Source organism: Pipistrellus kuhlii, unplaced genomic scaffold (genome assembly GCF_014108245.1).
Source record: "Pipistrellus kuhlii isolate mPipKuh1 unplaced genomic scaffold, mPipKuh1.p scaffold_m20_p_2, whole genome shotgun sequence".
Taxonomy (NCBI): Eukaryota; Metazoa; Chordata; class Mammalia; order Chiroptera; family Vespertilionidae; genus Pipistrellus; species Pipistrellus kuhlii.
The window spans coordinates 16,349,443-16,377,142 of NW_023425515.1; the positions used below are offsets into that span (position 1 = coordinate 16,349,443).

At 38.1% G+C, this 27,700-nt stretch overlaps 1 protein-coding gene and 1 long non-coding RNA gene across 4 annotated transcripts; both read right to left on the bottom strand.

The window, feature by feature from the left end:
* Positions 1 to 27: 27 nt before the first annotated feature.
* Positions 28 to 19,379, bottom strand: SLC33A1 (solute carrier family 33 member 1). 3 transcript variants are annotated; one of them, XM_036444243.2, is made up of 7 exons: positions 18,138 to 19,377; positions 9,797 to 9,987; positions 5,638 to 5,822; positions 5,007 to 5,124; positions 2,485 to 2,700; positions 1,692 to 1,888; positions 28 to 325 (listed from the first exon to the last, which is right to left on the bottom strand). In XM_036444243.2, exons 1-6 carry the CDS (start codon positions 18,910 to 18,912, stop codon positions 1,721 to 1,723), a joined length of 1,653 nt encoding a protein of 550 aa, XP_036300136.1. In that variant the 5' UTR covers positions 18,913 to 19,377; the 3' UTR covers positions 28 to 325; positions 1,692 to 1,720. The 3 variants fall into 3 exon arrangements, with proteins under 3 accessions (XP_036300136.1, XP_036300135.1, XP_045439580.1); XM_036444242.2 differs by having other exon boundaries at positions 28 to 1,888; XM_045583624.1 differs by lacking the exons at positions 28 to 325; positions 1,692 to 1,888 and adding an exon at positions 1,935 to 2,375 and having other exon boundaries at positions 18,138 to 19,379.
* On the bottom strand, positions 28 to 27,700 carry LOC123650983. The gene is made up of 2 exons (XR_006742027.1): positions 27,652 to 27,700; positions 28 to 788 (listed from the first exon to the last, which is right to left on the bottom strand). It is a non-coding gene; the product is annotated as an uncharacterized LOC123650983 (long non-coding RNA).

The following is a 27,700-nucleotide window of genomic DNA, read 5'->3' on the forward strand; positions in this document are numbered from 1 at the left end:
ACTAAAAATCAAAATACATTTCACATATGATAGTTAAGTGGACTTTTTATTTATTCAAGTAAACATTTTTTATTTATAATACATGATAATTCACATGTGACAGAGTACTGGAATCTATTGTTTGGTGTAGTCTCCTTGTCTGTAGGTTGACTTTCTAGGTGATTCTGCAGGATCTGACATCAATGCCCAACACTGGCTTCCCAATGGCCATGCTCACATTTAGAGACTGTTGCCTTCATCTATCTTTCTTCGGATGCCAAATGCCATTTTCTCCCACCCAGTTTATCCTCCATTACTTAAAAAAAAACCCACTCAAAAATTCAACCTATGTTTTAAAGTTAAACAAAAAAACAGGAGTTAGTGTATATTTTCCAAATAATAATAATAATAATACTAGGACTCTACTTATAATCTCTTTTTTTTCCTCTAGCTTCAATTTTGAAGGATTTATATAATCTTTAAAAAGTCACAGTAATACACCACAAAATATGCAAAGAACTTTATTACTGAATGTACATAATATGTTAGAAATTTCTAAAGTACTAGAAAGCTTAATTCTCCTGGAATAGCAATTCTCTACTGGCAGCTATAGTTTACAAACAGAAGACTGTGCTTTAATAAGTGGAAATACAGTACTTGATTTGGTATAAAGTTATTGTGAGATCTTTTCTCACCAGTAAAGTGCTTAATTAAGAAATATTCTTCCACCACATGATATAATTTGTCAAAGGCACAAAATATCTCTGTCTCAGTGCTTAAAACATTTTTTCACTTAAATTTTACTTAATCTAAAAACTTTACTGTTCTTTTTTTTTTTCTGGTAAAAAAACAAACAAAAAAACTACTTGAAGAAAAAACTAATTTTTATTTTCAAAACTTTGCAACAAACATGTATTCAACACTAAATTTGATCCCCTCACGAGATTTCTGTGTTCCATGTAACTCCTATGACAAACAAAAACATGCAAACTTTAGGGTAAAAAGTTACAAGGAATAAAAATTCCAAAAAAAAGTGTGGACAGGGGAAATCAATAAATTAAATATCATAGCTTTCATGTTATAAAAAAATAGTTTGAGTAATCTTCTTATAAATCTTTAATGCCTACAAAAGCAGGAACTATATTTCAAATAGTCTTTTAAACACAGATTCATTAGTACAATGTTGTTGTGGTCAGAAAAATAACAACTAAAATGGCATTTCAGTCAGCAGTCTAAATTCTCTTTTCAGGAAATTCCACATAGAATCTAACAACTTGCAATTCAAAATGAGGTTTATCTTTCAACAGGTCAGGACTATTATAATTAGTATCTGATTATCATGCTCTTTTCCATTGAATATATTTTACCAAAATTTTAAATACAGCTCGAGGATAGGAACTGATAACAATACTTGACTGTGTGGTTACCACTCATGGCTACTGCTTTGCTGCCTAAAAAATACTTTGGTCAGTAAATTAAAAAGATATAAATCAAACAAGGCCTAAAAAGTTGTTTTAGAACAAATTTCCTTACCTTAAGTGAACTGTAAATGCACTAACAAGTCAAGGCAAAAATAATCATGGATGCAGAGAGGTCTCTATTTTTTAACCATTTGGCATTTTATAGCACTAATTTCCTTGTTCAAAATAATATTTTTTACCCCTGTTCACTGATTATCATAGCTCTCTGAATTAAAACTAAACTATAGTTACCTTTCTTAGAATGTCCAGTAATAGATGCACTAATTGTTCCTTTTGCACTTCCATGAAGACAGTCCTTCATCCTGCAACTTTTTAAATTTTGGACCAAAACCGAACCACCACCCAAATCCAATAAGCACACAAATAATGGACTCCACATAATAACCATCCAGCGCTGTTACACATGAGCCACCGAGTTTTTTGCAAAGCTGTTAAAAAAAAAAAAAATTCCATAATTTCAAAATGGAAGTATTTACAAACTTACATGTTTCTACTTTATAGTTTAAAAGATTGATCAAAATTTATTTTTGTTACATGTTACTGTAATATCTCTTAAATCTCTCTAATGCTACCAACAAGAGTAGAGCAATTTTCAGCTCATGCTATAAACAATACTCCAAAAGTCAGCTAGTTGTTACTTTGAAATAATCAACAAGCTACTAACCACTTGGTTTTACCTACAATTGTTAAATGAATAGCCAATGAAATTTCCCTTTTGCTGTCATTAAAAAACTTAACTATTAATAATGCATTTTTTTTAAGATCCTACTGTGTACAACAGCGATCCTCAGGTGGGAAGAGTGACTGCACCTCCCTTGCTGAGAATTATCCTCAGGTAAAAACTACTTTTATTGATTTCAGTTGCATTAAAACCCTTACTCATGATGGGAAAGATGTAGATTTCTGTATGAGAAACTATGGGCAGACATGATTTTTAAAATAGATATAGTTCTTCTAGAGGCAAAACGAGGAAATTAATACCTTAATGTTAGTTTAATGTTATTTAAAATTACAACACACTTACCTCAATAGTATCAGCTGTTCGACAACTCTGGTTTGATGCGCCTACACACTCTTTCACAGTGAGGGGATCCACTAGCCAAAGGGCTACTGTAGAAGGCCAGTTTCCTCCCAGATTGGACACGGTGTTTAAAAGGGTCATATATGTTCCTCCAATAAGTGGATCGCTAACCTTTGCATTAAAAGCCATTATGGAAACATACATACTGTATAATGTAACCTACAAGGAAAATGTAAAACATCTTTAATATGATTAGGCTTTTTAAAGCTATAGTCTGAATTAAGAAAATCAAAATTATAAACCTTAAAATTAATTTTCATGTCCCTTATTAAACTCATGTCAAAAAACATTTATTGAACATTTCTTATTGACTAGGCTTTAGGCCAGATCATGACAGTATAAAGATGACTAAGACAGTCTCTCTGTAACCTTCAAGAATTTATTCTAGGCTGGGAAAATAGGGAATAAATAAATATTATGAAATGCAGTAAATATTCTTAACAGAAGTATACAAATTGTATTACTGGGGTCTAGATAGAGCTTAAATTAAGCTAAATAAGAGCTTAATTTAAAATAAGTAGTCAAGGGATGATCAAATGAGAAAACGACAGATGAGGTGGCCTTGAAACACTAAGCAAAGCCCTATATATGTACTGTACCTAAATATAAAATACACACACACACACACACACACACACACACACACACACGCTTTTATATATATTGTATAAAAGGCTAATGTGCAAAGTGTCCACTTGGGAGTTTGACCAGGACACCAGGAGTTCTATCACTTGCTATGATGTATGCTGCCACCAGGGGGCAGCGCGGAACAAAGGAAGGTCCCGGCCGGCCGGCAGCTTGAAGGCCCCAATCGTCCCTGATTGCTGACCAGGCCTAGAGACTCTACCTCTGGAGGAATTTCATGCACTGGGCCTTTATTATCATATATGTGTATTTTATGTATATATGTATTATACATGTAAGCACTCAAATATAATTTTTGTCTATAAACATAAAAAAAAGCATTTCAAAATGTATGTGACAAATTGAAGAAAAAGTCTTAAAGGCAAAAGTGCTTAAGAGGCAAGAATTAACCCTTTATTTAGGAATATAGAAATAAACCATGCTTCCAAGACAGTATTCCTTTTATTATTATCCCATGGGATGTTACAATATCAAAAAAGACTGAGAAACACTAAATTACGTAAAATTAAACAGGTCCCTTTCACTCCAGGCCTTCTGAAAGCCTTTAGGATATAAACTCCTTAGGGTAGGGATTTCGGCATGGTTTATTCACTGTTATACTATAGTACTTAGAATATTTCCTATCATGGAATCAGTGATCACTTAAGATTTGTTGAAGGAATGATTAAGATGCTACATAAAGAAGGGTTGTATCATGTATCATTTCTCAAATTTACTTGGCCTTATACCTTTTCTCCCACAAAGCATCTGGTTGTCTGGGTTTCAATGACTATACTTTAAAAAATTACCTAATGAAATCCAAAGCCAAACGAATGATTTTTGAACTACTACATCATAGTTGTTGTTTTTTTACTTAGGTAGTAAAGCATTTGCTAAGCTAAAACACTTCTTTTAACTTTTATTTAACTAAGTATGTGCAAAACAAAAGAAAATTACATTTGACATTCTGGCCTTCATGATGTACATAGTTAGTCAGACATGATCCACTATGGAGATCTTTTAAATGAGACAATTGCAGGCAAAAAAAATTACTGAGATTATTTGATAGCCATATTTTTAGTTTCAGTTAAAAACAAAATGAGGAGTTGATAAATATAATTTTCAAAATGTAACTATAACTTTCAAATGTTTAAGCTAGGCTTCATTGAAAAATCCGAAGTGACTCTAAAATACACATTAGCAATTACTACAGTTGAGTCCCTTATAAACCTTAAAATTATATAAAGATAATCTGCCATTTACTTGAATCACTTGCCCCCAAACAAAACCCCATTGTGCAACAGTAGCTTAGGTGAGGCTATAGCAAAGTGAGGTATCACTTTTTTTAAGGATTACAAATGTATTTAATAAAGAAAGAAAAAGCAGATTGACACACAGCTTCCAAAATCACAAAAGAGTAAGTTATAACTTTCAAAACGATTCTAAACCAAAAACCTATAACCTTTAACCTAGTAGCCATCCTTATTTTTTTTAATACTTTCAGAAAAAAAAATATTGGGACTAGAAGAAAGAAAGAACCAAAGTCTAGGGTTGGAATAAGAAATACTTAGCAAGGATGGAATTACTAGTTTGAAATAAATTCTGAAATGTAAAAAATATTTGTCAAATGAACAAAAAAATGGAATAAAGAAGAAACTCTTTCTATGAATAGAGCTCATTAAATCAAAAGTAATAAGGGTTCAAGTACACTGTCAAATAATTTCATTGTCAGATCTGTGCTTAAATCTTAAAATTTATTATCATTATTTTAAAGCCACTGTAGAAAAATGTCCTCTTTATTTTACCAAGAACCGTTTACTTCCTTAGAAAACTACACTTACCTGGTGTAACGCATAACTCAGCAGCAGTACGAAATAGTAATATATAGGGAATCCCCCTTGATGTTCTACTTTCGGAGTCCACCAAACCAGCAGAGCAAACTCTAATCCAAGCAATAATCTATAGAGGGGGGAAAAAATGGAGCTGACTTCCATTTTAGGTTAAAAAACAACTAAAACAGAAATCCGTGTGTCTACCACAGGAAAAAAGCTTGAATCAACAACCTATTAGGCTAAAAAGAGAGAGAAAAGTCTGTATAAATGCTATTATAGTTAAAGATGCTTTTCAAGCTGAAACCGGTTTGGCTCAGTGGATAGAGCATCAGCCTGCGGACTGTAGGGTTCCGGGTTCGATTCCGGTCAAGGGCATGTACCTTGGATGCGGGCACATTCCCAGTAGGGCGTGTGCAAGAGGCAGCTGATAGATTACTCTCTCTTATCAATGTTTCTAACTCTCTATTTTCTCTCCCTTCCTCTCTGTAAAAAAATCAATAAAATATATATATATATATTTTTTTAAAAAGATGCTTTTCAAGCCTTTTTCCATATATACTCTACACACAGATATTAGTGACACTAATGAATGTTCCTCATTTACCCTTTTTTATTTAAGAAGATTCTACTTTGTTTTTACCTGTAGGGCATGGCTTTGTAAAATACATCTAGTGGCCGGGGACCTGAAGTGTATTTGCTGATAATCAGAGGCAATATTATCTGTAAAGGAACCATTGGAACTGCCAATAAGGCTAAATGTTCTTTAGGTACTCCCTCTTCTACCAATTTCAGTCCTGTTACTGCATCTGCTGCTGAAAAACCAATCTGCAATAGAAAAATATTTTAATTTATTACTTAGGAAATATTTTCTTCCAAGCATATGTAAGTTCTCAATAAACTCAATTTCATGATTAACCCATGACAGTTACAAGTATGGTAAAACAATCAAGTTAGAGAAGGTGCACTTTGCCCTATGGTCTACTGACAATATTCAGTGAAAACAACTAAAAATTCAGCACTCTTAGGAACTGTAGATGGCTCTAATTACAACAAAATTTCCACTTCAAAAGTTCAATCTCTTATAATAAAGTGTCCCAACCCAAACTTACTGATTTGTTCATTTTAAGTTTTTTTAAAAAGTCATTAATTGACTCCAAATAAATCTGGTTAAAATGGAGAATCACTGCCACATATATACATTTTTATGATTTCTGATTGACCATAATAAAAATTTCAGGTCTCCTAACATTTCAAAAGTAATTCTGAGAAAACATTATATCTGAAAAGTTGAATAAAATGAGGGAGAAGGGAAAAGTATAGTTAGATTAAATCTTAAAAACAACCCCATCTGTAATGGGGTACATAGAGGAGGCAAATGATCTATGTTTCTCTCTCACATAGATGTTCCTCTCCCTCTCCCTCTCCCTCTCCCTCTCCCTCTCCCTCTTCCCTCTTCCCTCTTCCCTCTTCCCTCTTCCCTCTTCCCTCTTCCCTCTTCCCTCTCCCTCTTCCCTCTCTCTCTCTCTCTCCCCTCTCTCTCTCTCTCTCCTCTCTCTCTCTCTCTCTCTACAAATCAAAGGAAACATATCCTTGGCTAAGGATAAAAAGACAAAACCCTGATTATTTTATTAAAGTTGTGGCTTTGCCATTCTTAGGAAATACATACTTATGGTATGGATGGATAAAGGGTCATGGTATGTACAAATTGCTCTCAAACATTTCAAAAGAAACAGGTAATAGAGTGCAAATTTACAAAATAAAGGGGAACTAAATGTTAATAGTTAGAGAACTTGGATATGACATATGGGAATTCTTTAAATTAAAAAGTAAAATTTTTAATAAGTATGAAACTCTATCAAATAAAAAAATTGTTCAAAGAAATATACTTTTACTGGAATGGAGCCAGAACGCAAATTTCACCATGAAAACATTAAAGGTCAAAGATATTTCACTTAAGTCTAGAAAATAAATTCACCCATTCTCTTTGTAAAAATCAGATATACAAACTCACTTCAACATTTACTCTGTCTTAAAACTGGTATAGATAGGAGATATTTATAATAGACACAACTAACAAAAACCTCAAATCTAGGATATATAAAAAAAAATCAAAGTTCTACAAATTTAAAGAAAAAGGCAACTCTGAATATTCATATGGCTATAACTATATGAAAAATGCTCAGCTTCTTTAGTCATCAGGGAAATGAAAATTATAACCATAATGAGATGCCTCTACATACTCACCAAAAAGGCTAAAATTGAAAAGACAATCTGTTCTCTAGGCTGTGAAGCAATTGGAACTCAAATACTGCTGATGGTAGGAGAATTGAAACAGCAACTTCTTTGGAAACTTGTTTGGCTGTATATACTAATGGAATATTTATGACCCAACAATTCTACACTTAGGTATTTACCCATCTAAATGTTCACCTAGGTTCACTAAAAGTAATATAAAAAATGTTTGTAGAAACACTATTCATAATAGTCCAAAAGTAGAAATAACCTAAGTATTTGTTGATAAAATAAATTGTGGCAAATTCATACAATGGAATACAATAAGCAATGAGATGAACTACTGCTAAAATTAGCAATATAGATAAGTTATACAAATACAGGGTGTCCCCAAAACTGTATAAATACTTTGAATACTATTATTAATCCCAATGGCTTATATCAGAAAAGAAAGAGACATCAATTGTGCCATCAACTGTTAAAGTGTGTTTTGGAACATTGTATAATGTTGAGTAAAACAATACAAGAGCTAGACATAAGAACACCTACTGGATATTTCATCTATAAAGAACTCAAAGGAAGGGAAAACTAATTTCTGATACTAAAACTTAAAAGATGTCTTTTGGTAAGATTTACTTTAAAGGAGAACATGGGATTCTAGATTCTGTAATTGAAGCACCTCTTTATATATTACTCGGGACAGTAAAAACTATTATAATTTTTTAAAAAGTAATTTAGCAGTTACATTCACTGACCCACTAATTGCCCATTTAAGAATCTATTGTTAGGAAACCGAACATCAAAGAAAAACTCATGCAAAAAAAATTCACTAGAACATTTTTATAATTAAAAACCCTAAGCAAATTAAATATGCAACAGAAAAATGACTGAATAAATTATGGTAAATTTATACAATGTGACAATTATATAGCTACTAAAAAGTTTTCAAGTATGATTTAATGATACAGGCACATGGATATTTCATCTATATAAAACTCAAAAGAAGAAGAAACTAATTTTTTTTTTTTAAATATATTTTATTGATTTTGTACAGAGAGGAAGGGAGAAAGATAGAGAGTTAGAAACATCGATGAGAGAGAGCCATCGATCAGCTGCCTCTTGCACACCCCCTACTGGGGATATGCCCGCAACCAAGGTACATGCCCTTGACTGGAATCGAACCCGGGACCCTTCAGTCCCCAAGCCGACGCTCTATCCATTGAGCCAAACCGGTTTCGGCGAAGAAACTAATTTCTGATACTACAAATTTAAGACAAAATCCTGATGATTATGGAATCATAAGACAGAAATGTGGTAAAAATTTATATACAGTATGATCCTATTATACTTTTAAAGTGTTTATGTATAAATATATATAGCATTAATATAAAATTGATTATAAAAGTTATATTTCTGCATATAAAGTATATGTATACAGATACATATATAAAGGGGGAAATATACCAAAGAAAATATATCAAAAATGTTACCAAAGGTGATTTCTACATTATGTAATTAGTTAATATAGTCTCCCTTGAACTTTTTACATTTACTACACTTAAACCTTAAGTTCCTAAAGTTTAAGCCTCCTTCATGTTTCCTTAAAATTTAACCCACTTTTTCATTAGAGAGGAGGAAACAGCCGAGACTGGTTTGGCTCAGTGGATAGAGCGCTGGCCTGCAGACTGAAAGGACCCAGGTTCAATTCTGGTCAAGGGCATGTACCTTGGTTGCGGGCACATCCCGGGTAGGGGGTGTGCAAGAGGCAGCTGATGGATGATTCTCTCTCATCAATTTTTCTAACTCTCTATCCCTCTCTCTTCCTCTCTGTAAAAAATCAATAAAATATATTTTAAAAAAAAAGAGAGAGAGAGAGGAGGACACACTATTTCAAAACATTGAAGCTACAATTTTTACCTCAAAGATAGTTGTAAAATGTTTATGCAGATAAGTATAAATATTAATATGAAATTCCTATAACTGATTTTAGATTTTAATAATATTAATTCCAACAATAGCAATAGCTCACTTTAACAGAGTATACTCACCTTTCTTCTAGCATATGTCTTTAAAATGTTTTAGAGATATAAGGACATCTTAATACACAAAACATAAAGAATAAAATCAACATCACCAAAATCCCCATTTCTTTTATGGTTTAAATAAACTTGTGATTTACAATGATATATTTCTATATCATTGTAAATCACATCTTAAGTAAATAGTTGCATTTCTTTATCATTGTAAATCACATCTTAAGCAAATTATTTTTTTCAAGGCAGTCACTTGTATACCAAGCATTAATATAATTCATTAAATAAGATTTCACTTATATTAGACTTACTTCAAATTGGTATAATTCTTTTCAAAATCCCATTTAGCTTACTTTGAAATTATATTTGATATCATCACACCTTTCAAAACACATTTAATAAACTGAAAATTGTTTTTTATTATTAAATTCTAATAGTAGTGGAAAGGAACCTATGATATGAAAAGGCAACAGAAGTATTTTACCATATTGTTAATTATAGCAGAATGGTAAATTAGCTTTAGAAATCTCTTACCTTTGCAGTTAGAATCAGAAGGCAAAATGTCAGAACAGCCGGCATTTTTATAATTGCAAAAAGCAGCTTGTAAGTATCTGTGATACCTTGGGTTTCTTCTTTTCCTACTGATACCTCTTTGTTTTCTTTTTTCAGAATGGCAACTAAAGTTGTTGTTACCAAAAATACAGCTCCCCAGAAAAAAAGGAAATCTGAAATTCAAAATGTTATAATCTATAACTTTTGAAATGACATAACTTCACTGGTAGTATATAATTCTGTATACAACTTTTCCTCAGAAAACCTTGGTTTAAAAAAAGTAACACAATGTGGCTATCATGTTTAAGGTATATAAGTACCAGGAAATAAAGATGAATGAGGCAGTCCTAGGTCTGCATATACAGCACAGACTCAAATAGACAGTGACACTTAACAATGGGGGTACAAGGGAGTTACACACATTAAATGGGCTGAATATAACAAAAGTCTGTCATTTTATTCAAGAAAAGTTCTGGGATGCCCTACCCAATTTGGCTCAGTGGGTAGAATGTCAGCCCATAAACTGAAGGGTCCTGGGTTCAATTCCAGTCAAGGGCACACACGTTGGTTGCAGGCACAATTCCCAGCCCTGATCCCAACCAATTGATGTGTCTTTCTCACATCCATGTTTTTCTCTCTCTGTCTCTCCCCCTCCCTTCCACTCTCTAAAAATCTATGTTATTCTCCGGTGAGGAGTAACAAAAGAAAGAGTTCTGGGAAATGATTTTCAAGCACCATCAGTCATAATTCTTAAGCACTTAAGCCATTTTAGTTCTTTATTAAATCATGACAATTTAGACAATAAACAGGTGATATTTTTACTATTAAACTTTAAAAAAAAAACTGTTTAAGAATAGTCTTCTCTTTTCAGTACAGTGGTGGGAGCCTCTCCCGCCTCTGCTGCAGGAGGGCGGTAAGGAGCAAGGGGTCCTGGACTGCGAGAGGGTACAGGCTGGGCTGAGGAATCCAACCTCCCCAACCAGTGCACAAATTTAGTGCACTGGGCCTCTAGTTTACAGATAAAGAAACAGGCTTAGAGAGGTTATGCCTGAAGTTACATTCTAAGTCGGTGATAAAATTGTGATTTAATGCCTTATATAATTAATTTCAAAACCTGAATCTCCTTAACCACCCTGAGAAATACATCTTAGTTTGCCCCTCTAGAACTTACTGGATAACCCTATCCAGTTTCGTTGTCTATAAAATAAGAAGCCTTTGGCTAGAAAATCCCAGACTTTCTAGCTCTAACATTTTAAATTTATACTCAGTTTTATATGTGGTTACTTGTTTTGTTTTTATTTCATTGCTCATATAGCACAACTTACTGTTCATGGAACCTAGTCATCTTTTTTCAAAAACAAGTAGAACATTGTTCAATCAGGGCTTTTCCTTGGCATTTAGTCTTGCTTCCCGGCTGTGCTAGCTGAAGGTGATCAGTACCATTTGAACCTCACTTATGGATGGAGGCATATAGCAATATTAGGTAAGACCAATTTTCACTTGAGTATTTAAATGCTCCTTTCTTATACGCTATCTGATTTGATTTTCATAGCAAATATGTGAGTGAGGCAAAGCAGGCATTACTATTATAAAGACATGAGGAAAAGAAGCCCAGAATATTTAAATCTTTGTCAAAGGTACAATTATTAAGAGGCAGAACTTGAACCTAAATCTGAATTTGAGTTTTATAATCTTTCAATTATTTCACACTATCTGCATAAAATTTTTTAAAAAATTAACGATGAAATAAGAACTTACTTGAATTGGCTAATTATTTAGTTTCCACAACCCCAATAAAAAACAAGGCTATACTATAAAAAAATAATACAAATTAAAGGAACTAAAATGCTTCAATACATATGGACATCTGTATTCTGAGGTGAATTCTTTCTCCAACATGGAAAAGTTACACTTGATTTTAGATATTAGAAGAAAAACACATAACATTCTTAAGCGCAATGGTATTACATCTTAAAATAGTAATCTATACAAGTTATGATTAAAGCTCATCAAAATAGCATCTTTACAACTTCTAGTTAACAAAACATTTGGAATCTGATTCTAAAGGAATGAACAACAATTTAAGATTATTCTTTAAATAAGGCTAATGTTCATTATTTTTGCATCCTTAATATCATCTGTGAAATGTGACAAATAATGACTTGTTTACAGAATTTCACCTACATTATTTTTTAATTTTTACATGTTTTTATTGATTTTTAGAGAGAGAGCAAGGGAGAGAGATAGACAGACAGAAAGATCAATGAGAAAGAAACTTCATGGATTGGCTGCCTCAAGTCCACAGTCCACAACCCGGGCATGTGAATCACACTGTGACCTCCAAGTCAACTACTGAGCCACACGGGCTGGGCTCATCTACATTACTATTCTTATTCAGAAAGGTTTTGTTCCTCATTTGGTTTAAATGAACTGTTTAAGAAACCCTGAAAACATGTATGATATATCACCGTCACCAGAAATTTCAATTAATGGTCTGTACATAAATGTTACGTGAAATTTAAAAGTTTGTCAGTTATATACCACTTTAAGAGTTCCAGTTCTTTTTTTTTTAAAAAAAACTTTTAGTATGTTCCACAATTTTAATGAATAAAATCTTCATCTAGAATTTAAAGTCCTTGACATTAGTAGCAGGAAGAAGAAAAAAAGAATAAGAACAAGTTAAACAGGTTTCAGTATTTGCAGGTAGGATTATTTGTGATTTCTTTGTGCTTTGAGGATAAAACAACAGTGCACTTGAGAGAAGGAAGTGGTAACAATGCATGATTCAGAGCCCTAATTTAAAGCTTTTCCATAGCTCACATGAACAGAATAAAGCTAATAGTTCACAAAGCATTACCATTGCCAGAAAATATATTAAGTTTTATGGACGTAATTACCATAAGTACTATTATAGACTATTGGCTATTATTTATTAACATTGTTTAAGGTAATGGATTTTTTTTTTTTTAATGAAGGTTACTTTTCTTGTTAATCCTCACCTGAGGATATTTTTTTCCATTGAGTTTTAGAGAGTGGGAAGGAGGGAGTGAGGGAGAAGGAAGAGTGGGAGGGAGGGAGGTGGGGGGAGAGAGAGAGAGACAGACAGACAGACATATTGGTAGATGTGAGAGAAACACATCGATTGGTTGCCTCCCGAACACACCCTCCACTGGGGCCAGGATGGAACTAGCAACCCAGGATGTGCCCTTGGCTGGGAATCAAATCCTCAACCCTTTGGTGCCCTGGCTAACTCTCTAACCATTGAGTCACCCTGGCCAGGGTTAAAGCTTAATTTTTTACACTTGATCTTAGCCAAAAGGCCAAGAAATGATTAAAGCTTAATTTTAAAAATTACTATACAGAAATTAGCTTTTAAAGAAAGGTTAGTTATTTTTATTTGTGTAATATTTACCCATATATTAGCTTTTAAGATAATGAATTAGTTATTTAAATAACTTTTTACTTTATTATCATACAATAGAGCTAAATATTTTTAGTGTACAGTTCTATGAGTTTTAATACATGTATCAATTTCAAATCACAACCATAATCAAGATTCAGAACAGTTCCATCACTACCCAAAACTCCCTCAGGCTATCCATCACCTTCTTCTCATCCACAACCCCTAGCAACTACCAATCTGTTCTCCATCTCTATAGTTTCATCTTTGAGAATATAAGAAGGTGTTTTAAGCTTAGATATAGATGCTAAAGTATGTATTACAGCCTATATAAGAATAACTGATCTAACTAGAAATAAGTCAGTCAGTTCTACCCAATTCTAAATATCATTTTAGTTACATAAAATATATTAATGAATACTGCTTCAGAAAGCAAGACAAAGAATTGGTCCTGATCTCTTCATAGTTCATATCATGAATGTTTTAAAAATACAGACTGTTACTATTATCACCACCAGTTTGATTAGCTTCACACTTAGAGCATCCATTTTTCAAAGCAACAGTTCCCTTTAACTCCTAATGTGTATGCTTATCTATAAACAAGCTGACTCATAAACTGTTAATATGTTTAACTGTCTTCTCTGTTATCAGACTATCCTTCTCCCTGCCCCCAAACCCATCACAATCACTTCTTTTATTCATTACTAGAGGCCTGTTGCATGAGATTCGTGCACTGGGGAGAGGAGGTGTGTCCCTCAGCCAGGCCTATGCCCTCTCACATTCCGGGAGCCCTCGGGGGATGTCCGACTGCCAGCTTAGGCCTGTGGGGAGCACTGTCATCCTTAGCACTGCCACTGAGGCGGGAGAGGCTCCTGCTGCGCCTGATAGCCGTGAGCCCAGCTTCTGGGGTTCTGGCTGAGTGGCACTCTCCCTGTGGGATGCACTGACCATCCGGGGGCAGATCCTGTGTTGAGCATCTGCCCCTTGGTGTGCATCATAGCAACTGGTCATTCTGCCGTTTGGTCAATTTGCATATTACCCTTTAACTATATAGGATTGTCACCACTGCCTATAGAGGAATTGGCCTCAACTACCAGCTGGACCTAGCCAAAACACATATTTTATATGAATCAAACCAGTGTTTTAAAATTAGGAGAGAAAAAAACAAAAAAGAGAAAATTTTCAGCTTTTGAATACTAATAAAATCTAGCAATCCTAGGATCCTGTTACCACAGGCAATGATTTATTGGGGTTGAAACTCACTGCCTTTATTTTTATATATATATTTTAAGAAATTGATTTTCGAGAGGAAAGGAGAGGGAGTGAGATATAGAAATATCAATGATAAGACATCATTTTGGTTTACAAACCTTCATTATAGACTATAGAAAGATTCCTTAGGAGCAGAGAATTCCCAGGTCTTATTCATTAAATTATAACACTGGCTAGCACCAAATAGGCACTCATGACTGAGTAAATGAATAACATGCATCACTTAAAAAAACAAACAAACAGCTGAAACCGGTTTGGCTCAGTGGATAGAGCATCTGCCTGTGGACTGAAAGGTCCCAGGTTCGATTCCGGTCAAGGGTATGTACCTTGGTTGCGGGCACATCCCCAGTAGGGGGTGTGCAAGAGGCAGCTGATTGATATCTCTCTCTCATCGATGTTTTTAACTCTCTATCCCTCTCTCGCTTCCTCTCTGTGAAAAATCAATAAAATATATATTTTAAAACAAACAAATAAACAAAAAAACCTTTTAAATCTTTCACTTCTGGGCATTATGTATTCCAGGGGTAGGTTGATGTATTTTATGGATCAGCAATCATAGTGCAAATTTTCTCTAGTAGAAAAGCTCGATGATATGAACATATTATATTTTAGTATTATGTTACATTACACAGATATTATATTTAAGGAGTCAGGAAATTTAATCCTGTAGAAATATCTCTACCTCTAATTAGCCACTTGGCTGCAGTTTTCTCATCTATAATAAAGGAACTGAAATATATTCTTCTTTCAAGTCATAAAACATTGTTATTAACTCTATGTTCTTCTGGGTTAATCAGTTCTTGCAGCTTAAAAAGTCATCCCTTTTTGCTAAGATCCTTGAAAGCCAAATGTGGCAGGAGAGAAGTCCACTTCTGAGTTCAGTACTGGACCCTGAAGGTACCAAAGCCAATCTCAGCATAGTCGTGGTTTTGTTTCTAAGGGGTTCTATCTCAACCTGTCCTTCTTGTTCCATATTTATTCTTTAGAATGTTTTTTAGATGGCAAAAACTATTCTTTCTCAATATTTTCCACTTTGAGTGTATCTGTAACACTCAAAATGTTAATCACAGAACATATTTTAGAATTTCACACACACACAAAAAAACTATGCCTACTTTTAATTTCCTGATTTTCTAGGGCATCTGTCTCAGTGTTTGGCTCTTCTTTTATTACCTAAGCAATTTTATATCCTTCATGATTATTTCTGTGCTCTTTAAATTACTCAAAATCACTGTTTTTTTCTTAGTTTTACTAAGTTTCAGAAAGTACAAGGCTACAAATGTGATATGTGCAGTCATAAAGAGACAAATGAAAATTCAGAAAGTCTTCAACTCTTAACTTACTAAAATGTTTGAACCAGAAACAGCAATCCACTACAGACATAAAAAGTTAAATTAAATAGTAAGCTATTTCTACCATTTACTAGAGAACAAAGTTCAAATTCCACAAAATAAAAGGCTATTCAAAATAAAAAAAATCAGTGTAAATAAAACTCCAATAGCACAATTTCGATCTTCCCATTAGGGAACAGCTCTTGATAAGGGAGGATATAATTATAACTAGAGGCCCTTTGCATGAATTCATGCACTGGGGTAGGGAGGGAGTTTCTCAGCCCGGCCTGTGCCCTCTCCCAGACCAGGAGCCCTCTCTTCTTACTGCCTACCTGCTCCTACTGCCTGCCTGCTCACTGCTCCTAAAGGCTCAGCTTGCTGCTCCTTAGCACTGCCTCAAAGGCAGGAGAGGCTCCCACCACCACTGTGCTCACCAACCTAGCCTGGTTTCTGGCTGAGTGGCACTCCCCTTATGGAAGCTCACTGACCACTAGGGGGCAGCTCCTGTGTTGAGTGCCTGCCCCTGGTGGTCAGTGCACATCATAGCAACTGATCATTCTGCTGTTCGGTTGATTTGCATATTAGGCTTTTATTATATAGGATGGCTCCTGAATGCCATTCTCCGGAATGATGTTTTATCATTCACTCTTATATCATAAATATTTAAGAGAAAGTTATAATTTACCTTGTTAGTAATTTAGTTTCCATAGCCCCTTAAATCTTATTTTCTCTACTGAGACTTTTGTATATTAAGTAACACATTATCTCATTAATCTTTCCTGGTTGCCTGAACGGTCCAGCACACAATGAAAAGCAAAACATATAAAAAGCAACAAGGTGCCAATTTGATGCAGTCACACATTATTTTTAGGCAAAGATTTATCCGTAGAGCAGGGGTGGGACCCCAGAACATTCAGAGACAAATCTATCTATTGCAAAGCAACAAGCTCTCAAACATTTTTGGCTTCAAACCAACTGATGAAAAGTACAATTATCATTTCATCACGAGAGCAGTTTGAGGTGGTAGAAAGGGGGTTCTACAGGGCGGGGTGTACAGTGAGCCACTAGCAATAATGAGCTTTCCTTCAATGTCACAGGGGGGTTTCAGGCAATGAGCAGTTCAGTTGTGGATCCCTCCCTCCTCAAGACACTCCCCAAATAGTATAATTCTTACACTTCCCTCACCACACACCTACCTGACATTTATGCTGTTGGGAATCCCTAATCTAGTACTGGCAAGATGAAAGTTTAGCTGTTTAAACTCATCATCACTACCAGAATGAAGAATTCTACTGCATTCCTGATGTAGGTTATTACTGATATTGGTCATTTTACTTCTGCTTCCCAGTTGTTAGGAAAGTTAAACAAAAAATCCTCAGAAAAACCTTCCAGAGGCATGTATTTTACTCATGCAGGAAAAGAGGAAATTTTGTAGAACTTATATCCAATTTCTTACTAGATAGAATTCAAGCTCTTTCTCATAGTATTTAAATGAAATCTTACTCATTTGGTCACTACCTTTCTTTCAGCACTATTTTCCCAAAGCCAGGCTCCACAATTACTGCCTCAGGCGCTCTGAACATCACCGGCACCCTGTACTTTGTGCGTTGCTTCTTCACAGTGCATTTTCACCTGGTATTGGGCATTCTGGAATTCCACTTACCCACTTCATGGAATCTTACAATTGAACAAGGTCAAATATCTGCTGATGAAATCTAACTCCCACCAGCAGTTAATAAGCAGCAACTGTGTTCTCCCCTAAAAATGAATCTTTCCTGTTCCTTGTGGGCTGGACTCTGCTTTATAATAGCAGGCCCTTAGAAGTCTGTCACTGAGCCCACTAGTTAATGTTTGAATAAATGAAGCCCATTCCTTTCACAAGAGGGCTAAATAAAGACTCTTGGTGTAAGAATAGGGGAAATGGACCATAAAGCACGCAGCTAGAAACCTCAATCCAAGGAACAAGAAAAGTAAAATGTGAACCATGGATGTCAGATTAGATTCGTGTCGTCACACTGGCCATACTGTTAAAAAATGTGTATTAGTCAATAGACTCCTACACTGAGTTGTGTATGCCATTCTACACTGTTATTGCGTACGCTGTCTCTCCCTACTTACTGCAGAGTACTGATCAATTAAGATTACTCCAATGTAGTCCTTGTGTCTGAAGCTCATTTTAGTGGAACGGGAAGCTTACCTCGGGTCATCTCCCATAAAATGATTTCTAGTGAATTAAGTAATGAGCTTCCCTTCCATGTCTTACGCTGTCAAAAGGATTCAGACACGTAAGATAAACCTAACAGCATATTAGTGGAAATACCTGAGAGAGTAACGATCCCCCTGGGTTGAGGCTGAAACCGCAAATACTTGTTGCAAAAGTCGGCAGATTCAAGGGCCAAAAACAAAACATTGCCCAGAAAGTAGCCCGCTGTTTGGCCCACCGAATTGCAGGTCGAAGCATAACCCACGTTCTCCCGGGATAACATAGTCAATGCCCAACCATCCACCGCGATGTCCTGTGTGGCCGCCAGGAACTCAAACAAAAAGAAGGTCACCGTGAGGGCCACCACATCGGGGGCTCTGCCATCAGTGTTCCCGAGCAATCGGTCCACCTGCGTGGACAGATACATCATGAAGATCCCCAGGACATACTGTGTGGGGACAAGCCAAGACTTCCGCCGACCGAAGTTCCTAAAGTAAACTGCATCAACCAGCGGGGCCCAGAGCAACTTGAGACTGAAGGGCCAGAAGACCAAGCTGAAGAAAGCCTGATCGGTATAGCTAATATTTTTGCTCTGCAGAATGAGCGGTATGCTCCCCGCCAGGCCCAGGGGAATGCCCTGCAGCACGTAAAGAAAAAGCAACAGCAGAATGCTGCTTAGCTCGGCCCGGCAGCTCCGCGGGGGCTTTGAGAAACCACTGATGCCAGTGTCCCAGAGAAGAGCTTCTTTGTCCCCTTCTCCGCCCACCACGTCCGGATGACAGTCATCCCAGCTGCCCGGCGGCAGGGGCCCGCTCTTCATATCCAGAGAGTGATTGAAAGTCCCCGGCCGGCGCTGCCGACTGTTGTCCTTGTGGGAGACGGTGGGGGACATGGTAGAGACGATGCAGAGCCCCGTCGGAGATGACGATGCCAGGGCTGGGCGTCTCGGATCCGTCTTAGTTCAAGGTCCAAGGCTACCTCTTGGACCGGGGTCTAGCTGCTGTGTGTTCAGAGAGGGAGTCAGGGCGCCGGGGGAACCAGGGTGCTTCTTACTGCGGCGCGGAGCGCTGAAGCCGGAAGCCAGTGCCCAAGCTGGAGACCCAGGCGCCGACCAGGCAGGCAGGTGCCCCTTTGGAGCGGCGGCAAGGAGGCTGGAGGAGACCCCCGGGCAGTCGCGCCGGGCTCCGGGCTGGGGGACGGGGCCGTGGTACTACGATGGAAACCGGAGCCTAACTAGCGGCGAGACCGAACGGCCGGTCTCGGCACCAGCCTGGGGCTCGCGCCGCTGCCCGAAGCGGCTGACAGCACTATCTCCACGGGACTCCAGCGGATGACTTCCTGCCTCATGCTTCAGGAAGTGGTCCTCTTCTCAAATAAGCCGGGTCCCGCCTTCCGAGCCAGCCAATCAGGGCGCGCTCCCGGGGCCCAGTTGGAAAACGACACCTGGTAGGAACCCACGACTCTGGCGGCCGGGATCTCGCGGGAGGGTTAACGCGGGCGCACAGAGCGGCGGGGGCGGGGCGTCGGCGGAGCTCCGGCTCTGTGAGCGCATGCGGCCTTGGGGAGCGCGTGGGCCTAGGTCATTGGGCCGCAGCTGCCACGTGACGGGGTGTTGAGCCCAGGCTCCGCCCCTGCTCTGTGCTGAGCAGCCTCTGAAGCAGTGGCTGCCCAGGGAGGCTGGTCGTTTCGCTGATGGAGGGCAATGCCCGAACTGCATGCTGAGAATTGTGCAATGCCCTTCCTTTCGTTTGCGGAACAGAAACCGGGAGAGGAGAGTTGTTTAAAGTTTAAAGTGTGTTAGCCTCAGGCAAGGGTGCTTTGTGGCCTCAAAAGCGTAGAAAAAGTCCTAGCTAAAAGGGTGAAGCGATGCCTTACAAAGCCCATTTATAGAATGAAAGAAATTGTTCCAGAGATGTTAGACTTCTCTGTAGTCCGTTTTTTTCCAACATAGAGGAAGACATGTAGGGCAGTTGGGGTGTAGGTGACCGCATGCACCAGTTGAGTGGATTGGGATTATAAAACTCATTACATACCACTATTTTTAAGCTACTGTGAAAGGTCTTCTGGAGCCAATATTAAAATTTTGTTTCGTCAAAACCGGTTTGGCTCAGTGGATAGAGCGTCCTGAAGGGTCCCAGGTTCGGTTCCAGTTGATGGCATGTACATTGGTTGCTGGCCCATCCCCAATGGGGGGTGTGCAGGAGGCAGATGGTCAATGTTTCTCTCTTATGGATGTTTCTATCTCTCTATCCCTCTCCCTTCCTCTCTGTGAAAAATCAATAAAATGTATTTTTTTAAAAATTTTGTTTCATGTGAACTCTTATGTATTCATTATTGAAATGATAAGAGAAAATAACCTGTGAAAGAAAAGCCATGTACTAACCTGACAATCTCAGGGGAGGCTTGTGTGGCAGTCTTGCAAACTCAGAGACCTAAAATAACCACAAAAGATGGTTTTAAAATTTAATATCTAACTACTAACAGGTTATTTTGGGTAGTCATGTCCCAGATATTTCACCTGACAAAGGTGCACTTGGATCTTCTTTACTGAGCCCATCTGCCTTCCAGTCTCTAAGATAACCTATCTGTGAGATGTCTGGGTAACTTGTAACTTCCTTTTTACCCCAGACCCCTCAGGGGACAACAAATGGCCTTGAGACATTCCCTCATTGTTATTGTTATCAAGTTAATTGTCAACTGTTAAATTACGTTAGAGAATCCTGTATCCAACTCTGTAAAAGAAGCTCATGTCCATCACCTCACCTTTTACCCAATCCCAAAGGTCCGTCATCGTCGTCCCCGTGTCCCGTGTGTGTGTGTGTGTGTGTGTGTGTGTGTGTGTGTGTGTGTGTCCCATCCCGCCCTGTCCGTCCCGTGTCGTGTGTCCCCCCCCCCGCTTCGCTCGGTCCCACCTCCCTAATCTATCACCAATGAATTTCATGTAACTCACCTACGTCCCTTTCCTTTGATTGCAATGTATAAATATAGAAAGGTAACCCGCCATTCTCCGGAGCATTATCTCAATCCCTTGAGGTTCTGCTTCCCAGCATATGTTGACAGTTTGGCTCAAATAAACTCACTAAAATTCTTTACAGGTTTCAATGGTTTTTCGTTAACAACCTTAGGAAACCAATAGCATAATTTATAATATAAATTGATTTGAAGTATGGTTTTGGAGGAGAGCTCTACCAATATCCTGAACTGTCAGAAAGATGAACAAATGGAGTCTAGAGCAAATATAAGGTCGGAAGCCCTTCAAAACAATACAATTTTCCTCAACTATTTACAGGCCAATCCAGACAGTCCATACAATAACCGATACATCTTGTAACTGACAAAAAAAAGATGAAATGATGAGTTAATTTTTAAAATATATTTTATTGATTTCTTACAGAGAGGAAGGGAGAGGCTTAGAGAGCTAGAAACATCGATGAGAAAGAGACATCGACCAGCCTCCTGCACACCCCCCACCGGGGATGTGCCCACAACCAATGTACAAGCCCTTGACTGAAATTGAATCTGGGACCCTCCAATCCACAGACCGATGCTTTATCCACTGAGCCAAACCGGTTTTGGCATGATGAATTAATTTTTATAGGCCACTTGGTTAAGGTTGACCAAACTGACTCTTGATATTTATTCTGGTTAGGTGTAGGTTGACAAAAAAATTAAATACAAACTTTCCTTTTTCTTTTTGCTTCTATGCTATTGAAAACTTCCGAACCAGGTCCTCTAAAATAAAATTGAAATTGTACAGTTAAAATTTGTGCATTTCAGCAGGGGTTAAGGGGAGGGAGGGATAAGCATAGATGATTAGGAAAGTGAAACTACTTTTTATGATAACATGCTGACTATAATGGCAGTCATATATTTGTCCAAATCTGTAGCATATACAACAATTCAACCCTAATATAAACTATGAACTTTGGATGATAATGATGTTGTCAATGTAGCTTCATCAATTGTCACAAATGTACCACTTTGTGAGGGATGTTGCTAATGGAGGAGGCTATGTATGGAGATGGGGGGCAGTTAATAATTATTCTCTGTACTTTCTGCTCAATTATGCTGTGAACCTAAAACTGTTTTATTTTTCTAAAACTGCTTTTTCAAAAAGGTATACTTGTAAAAATCTATGCACTTCAAAATATGTAAATTTTATCCCATTAGAAAAGGAATTTTAAAAAACAACTTGCATGGGTATTGGGGTGGTCATTTGATAAATTAAGAATGGCAGAATATTACACCAGCTGGGTAGCTCAATTAGTTAGCACATGTGTCAAACACAAGGCCCGTGGGCCAAATCCGTCCCGCCAGGCCTTGCAATGTGGCCCGCACCGCGCTGTCATCACTGCACTCCGCTGCGTTTCCATCACAATGACAGTTTATGACTGTTCAGTAAACCATTCGGCCCGCGATTTAGGCTGGATTTTAGATTTTGGCCCCTTCTCTGATTGAGTTCGACACCCCTAAGTTAAGGCATCGTCCAGATACAGCAAGGGGTGAGTTCTATCCTTGGTCAGGGAACATATAGGAATAAAAAATGCACAAATAAGTAGAACAACAAATCAACGTGTCTCTCTTTACCATCCTCCCCTTCTTAAAAAAAAAGAAAAAAAAAGGAAGAAGGAAAGGAAAGGAAAGGAAAGGAAAGGAAAGGAAAGGAAAGGAAAGGAAAGGAAAGGAAAGGAAAGGAAGGAAGGAAAGCAGATCAATGATTATTGATGTTTGCTGATATTGGGAGTTGATTATACCACTAGAGCAGTGGTTGGCAAACTGCAGCTCAAGAGCCACATGAGGCTCTTTGGCCCCTTGAGTGTGGATCTTCCACAAAATACCACGTGCTGGTGCACATGTATAGTGTGATTGAAACTTCGTGGCTCATGTGTAGAAGTCAGTTTTTGGCTCTCAAATTTCAATCGTTGTACTGTTGATATTTGGCTCTGTTGACTAATGAGTTTGCCTACCCCTGCACTAGAGGCTTGGTGCACAAATTTGTGGATGGGTGGGGTCCAGTCGGCCTGTCCTGATGGGGGCCCATTGGGCCGGGCCAGTTGGGGAGAGGGGCTGTGAGCAATTGGCTAGCTGGCCCTGCCTCCCCATCAGGATGTTGGGGGCAGATTGGGGTTAGGAGCTGATAGGGGCAGGGCCAGCCTGGGGTGGGCAACAGGGGCCCAGATCAGGCTGGTTGGCTGTGACAGTGTGCAACATAGAAACCAGTTGTTCTGGTTGTTTGCTATTCGGATCACTGGGCTTTATATATATATATAGATTCTGTTTATTTTGTACATTTCAAAATTCTCTATTACCTAAAATAATAAAAGTATAACATGCTAATTAGACCAGACAGCTGAATAGCCTTTTGGACATCATTCTGATGTCCTTCCAGACGAAGCCGTGGTGGCAAGGTCCAAGGCAGAGACTGTTAGGGGTGATCAGGCAGGCAGGCAGAATGGTTAGGGGTGATAGGGCAGGCCAGGCAGGTGAGCGGTTAGGGACCAGCGGTCCTGGATTGTGAGAGGATGTTTGACTGCCAAGTTAGGTCTGATCCTTGAATAGTCCCGGACTTCAAGAGGGTGCAAGCTGGGCTGAGGCACAAATTTCATGCATTGGGCCTCCAGTGAAAAATAAGAACAAAACAAAACAAACAAAAAATAAATTGGTCAACAGCCATCTTTAGTTTTGTTATTCAGTCTGTTTCAGAAAAAACCACCACAACAACAAAAAGTGAACTACAGAAAAATAAATTTTACTGGAAGGATATTGATGGCTTCCCAGAATCAGTGGGAGAGTGGGAGACTTGGTGTAGCAAAATGACAGAAACCAATGCAGCTCAAGGCTTGCTATCAGAAGTTACAGCTATGGATTTACAGGAAACTTTCCCCCAAAGTGCTCCACTTCCAAGTCTGTGATCTCTGAGCTTTAAGATTTTCCCTGGGCTGTATTACAAAAATTAATACCACCATCTAGTGGCCCCTTCCTAAATCTATGTGTGGTTGTATATTTCTTGACTGGGTTTTCAGTTCACTATTATCTGAATTATATCTTCTATATATTCCTCAGAATTTTTAACTGCTTTGGTGGTGGTGGTGGGGGAGGACGGTCATGTTTATTGAAGTATAATTTACATACAAGTAAAATTTTATACTACGGTAAGTTAAATTTTAGTGTATAGTTCTATGAGTTTTGGCAAATACAAACCCAACAGATAGATTAATAACCACGGCCACAATCAAGGTATGGAAGTTTCATTATTCAGAACAATGCCCTTGTATTCCTTTGAAGTCAGTCTCTCCACCCCCCCACCCCCACCTACCCCACCCCCGACCCTGGACATATATAGTTATGCCTTTTCTGAAATGTTATATAAATGAAGTAACACACTATATAACCTTTTGGGTCTGGCTTCTTTCAGTGAGCATAATACATTGGGATTTATCCACATTGTCACCCTGATTGTTAATTCTCCTCTTTCCGTCTACCACTAGTGCCCCCACTTATTTTCTTTTTTTTCCCCTCTCCTGTGGAATCTTTTTAAAAAATATATATATATATATATTTTATTTTATTAATTATTATTATTATTATTTTTTTTTTTTTTTTTTTTTACAGAGAGGAAGAGAGGGATAGAGAGTTAAAAACATCAATCAGCTGCCTCTTGCACACTGGGGATGTGCCCGCAACCAAGGTACAGGCCCTTGACTGGAATCGAACTTGGGATCTTTCAGTCCACAGACCAACGCTGAGCCAAACCAGTCTTGGCTCCCTCAGAATCTTTAGCTCCATATAGGCAATCTTGTTATTCTGAAACTGGTGATGAAGAGGCTATATAGAGGCAGAGATGCCAGATGGGCCATTACTTTTGAAGCCCTCAGCTGCTTGAGTCTCCCAGCTCAGGTGTCAGAGATGTGAAGTGGGAAAGCCTTCCAATGATTCTTGCTTCCAGCCTTTGAGCCACTTGAGCTGAGGCCTAGTATAGCCAGGCTCTGGGCTGTAACACATGTACATTAGGGCAGAGAAGAGCTGCCCCTTGTCCAAATTATAGTAAAATAAAGCATTGTTTTAAGCAGGTAGGTTTTAGGGTGTTTGTTACAAAGAAATGGGTAACTGGAAAAAATACAGGCCTGTTATTTTGTGGAATGTGCCTCCATTTGGGTTTGCCTAATGCCTGCTTACAGTCAGGTTACACATTTTAGGAAGTAATACTGAGTTCATCTCACTGTATTCATCAGATGACTCATGATGTTAATTTGTTCCACTGCTGTTGATGTTAACTTTGATCACTAGAATAAGGAGGTATCTTCAGGTTTCTCCACCGTAAAGTTACTCTTTTTCCTTGAATAATTGATGATTATTTTGTAGGGAGAGACTTTGGGACAATGTAAATAAAACTTATTCTTGATCCAGCTTTCATTAATGAGTTTTACCAACCATTAATGTTTCTTGTCTGAAATTATTATTATTTCTGTGATGGTTGCAAAATAATGATTTTCTAAGTCAATTATTATTTTACTTTTATTAGTTGATATTCTATTATAAGGAGTTTCTCCCCATTTTAATCATTCATTTTTTTTCTTTTTTTAAAATATATTTTTATTAATTTCAGAGAGTAAGTGGGAAGGAAGAGAGATAGAAACATCAATGATGAGAAATAATCACCAATTGGCTGCTCTCTGCACACCCCCTACTAAGGATCAAGCTTGCAACCCATGGGAGCACACTGACAACCAGGGGACAGATGCTCAATGCAGGAGCTGGCTACTGGTGGTCAGTGCGCACTATAGTAGCCGGTTGTTCCTGGTGGTTCCCCCATGAGGGTCAATTTGCATGTTAACCTTTTATTATATAGGATACAATGATGGATTCCTAACTTAATCAGCAGATATCTGTTTACCATTATTATTTTTTTCCAGATTAAAACATTTTATTTATTTTTCATTGATAAAGAATGCTTCCAGTAGGTAGTACTTTTATTGTTGATAAAACTGGTCTGTTTTACAGCTGAATGTCTTCAAGGGTGGTCATTTCCCAGGAGGAAGCAGAAGCCTGAAGACTAAGGCTGTAAAGGAGTGACCAGATGTGATTTTAGGTGCTAATGCCAGAAGAGACATGCCTGTGAGTACCTTTATTAGCATTATTGTTGTTCTTATTAGGGATCCAATTACAACATTCTGGTTATAACCTAATAAAGGACTTGAATCCAGAATATATCGATATAAAGAACTCTTATTCTATATAACAAAAGCCTAATATGCAAATTGACCGAATGGCAGAATGACCACTGGAACAACCAGTTGCTATGATGCTCACCGACCACCAGGGGGAAGACACTCAATGCAGGAGCTGCCCCCAGCCTTCAGACCCCAAGCCAATGAAGGTGGGTGCCAGCAGGGACCCCTGATTGCCCCACTGGTCGCCTCCCTCTGTGGGAGGCAACTAGTGGTGGCAGCAGGGGGCAAGGCTGGCAAGTGGGCAGTGCCAGACAGGCCAAGGAAGGTGCCAGCAGGGCCCCCCAATTGCCCTGTGGTCACCCCACAGATTGGTCCTGATCGCCAGCCAGGCCTAGGAACCCTACCATGAATGAATTTCATGCACCAGGCCTCTAGTAACTCAATAATAAAACAAACAACCCAGAAAAAATGAGCAAAATATTTGAAGAGACATCTCAGCAGAGATATGGATCACATACAAGCACATGAAAGGATCATTAGTCAATATCAGTGAGATACCATCACACACCCACTTAAAGGCTACAATGAAGATTGAAGATATATGTTAGCAAGGAGGTGGAGCACCTGAAACTCTCATACCCTGCTGGTGGGAATATAAACTGACAACTGACTCAGCCCCTTTGGAATACAGTTTGGCATTTTCTTATGAAAGTGTGTGTGCGTGTGTGTGTGTGTGTGTGTGTGTGTGTGTGTGTGTACCATCACTACCTGTCCCATATTTGGCCAGTAAAAGCCTTCTCTAACTGACTTCTGTGTCCCTCTGACATGTTCCTATTATTCTCTGGGTACTTCTTTACTTTCTGGCACACACAAACACACACACAAAATGTTTCTGCTTATTTATCATTGCCTCGGTTTTAAAATCGGCCATTTCTCCAGAAAACCCTGGTTCTTATTACTGGAGAATAGTATGTAAAAACCAGTATCTGGGTGCTATGTTTGCTCATTGCTACTGGGATGATACTGCATCCAGGACTTTCTGTGGACAGAGACAAGTGAACAGTAAACATAGTGGAGGGTGGTGAGTACTAGTGAAGGGAAAAGGGTTGTGGGAGCACAAAAGAGAAAGATACATCTATCCCAGGACTGCAGAGTTGTGGGGAGGAGAGCAGAACTACTCTAGACAGAAGATATTTAGGTCCAGAAGGCCCAAAGCAAGAGAAAACATTTCATGTTTAAGGAAATAAAGCAGTTTAATATAGATACAGTGTAAAGTGATGGGGGACGTGGTAAAAGATCAGGCTACAAGATAAACAGGGGCTGGCCAAATCTCCAAGTACTAAGCAAATACAGTAGAACTTAGTTTATCCTGATAGCAATGGAAAGCTATTAATAAGGGTCACATGATTAAATTTTATTTTTGAACAGTTGTTTACAATTTTTTTAAAAAACTCACATACCAGCTGAAACCAGTTTGGCTCAGTGGATAGAGCATTGGTCTGCGGACTG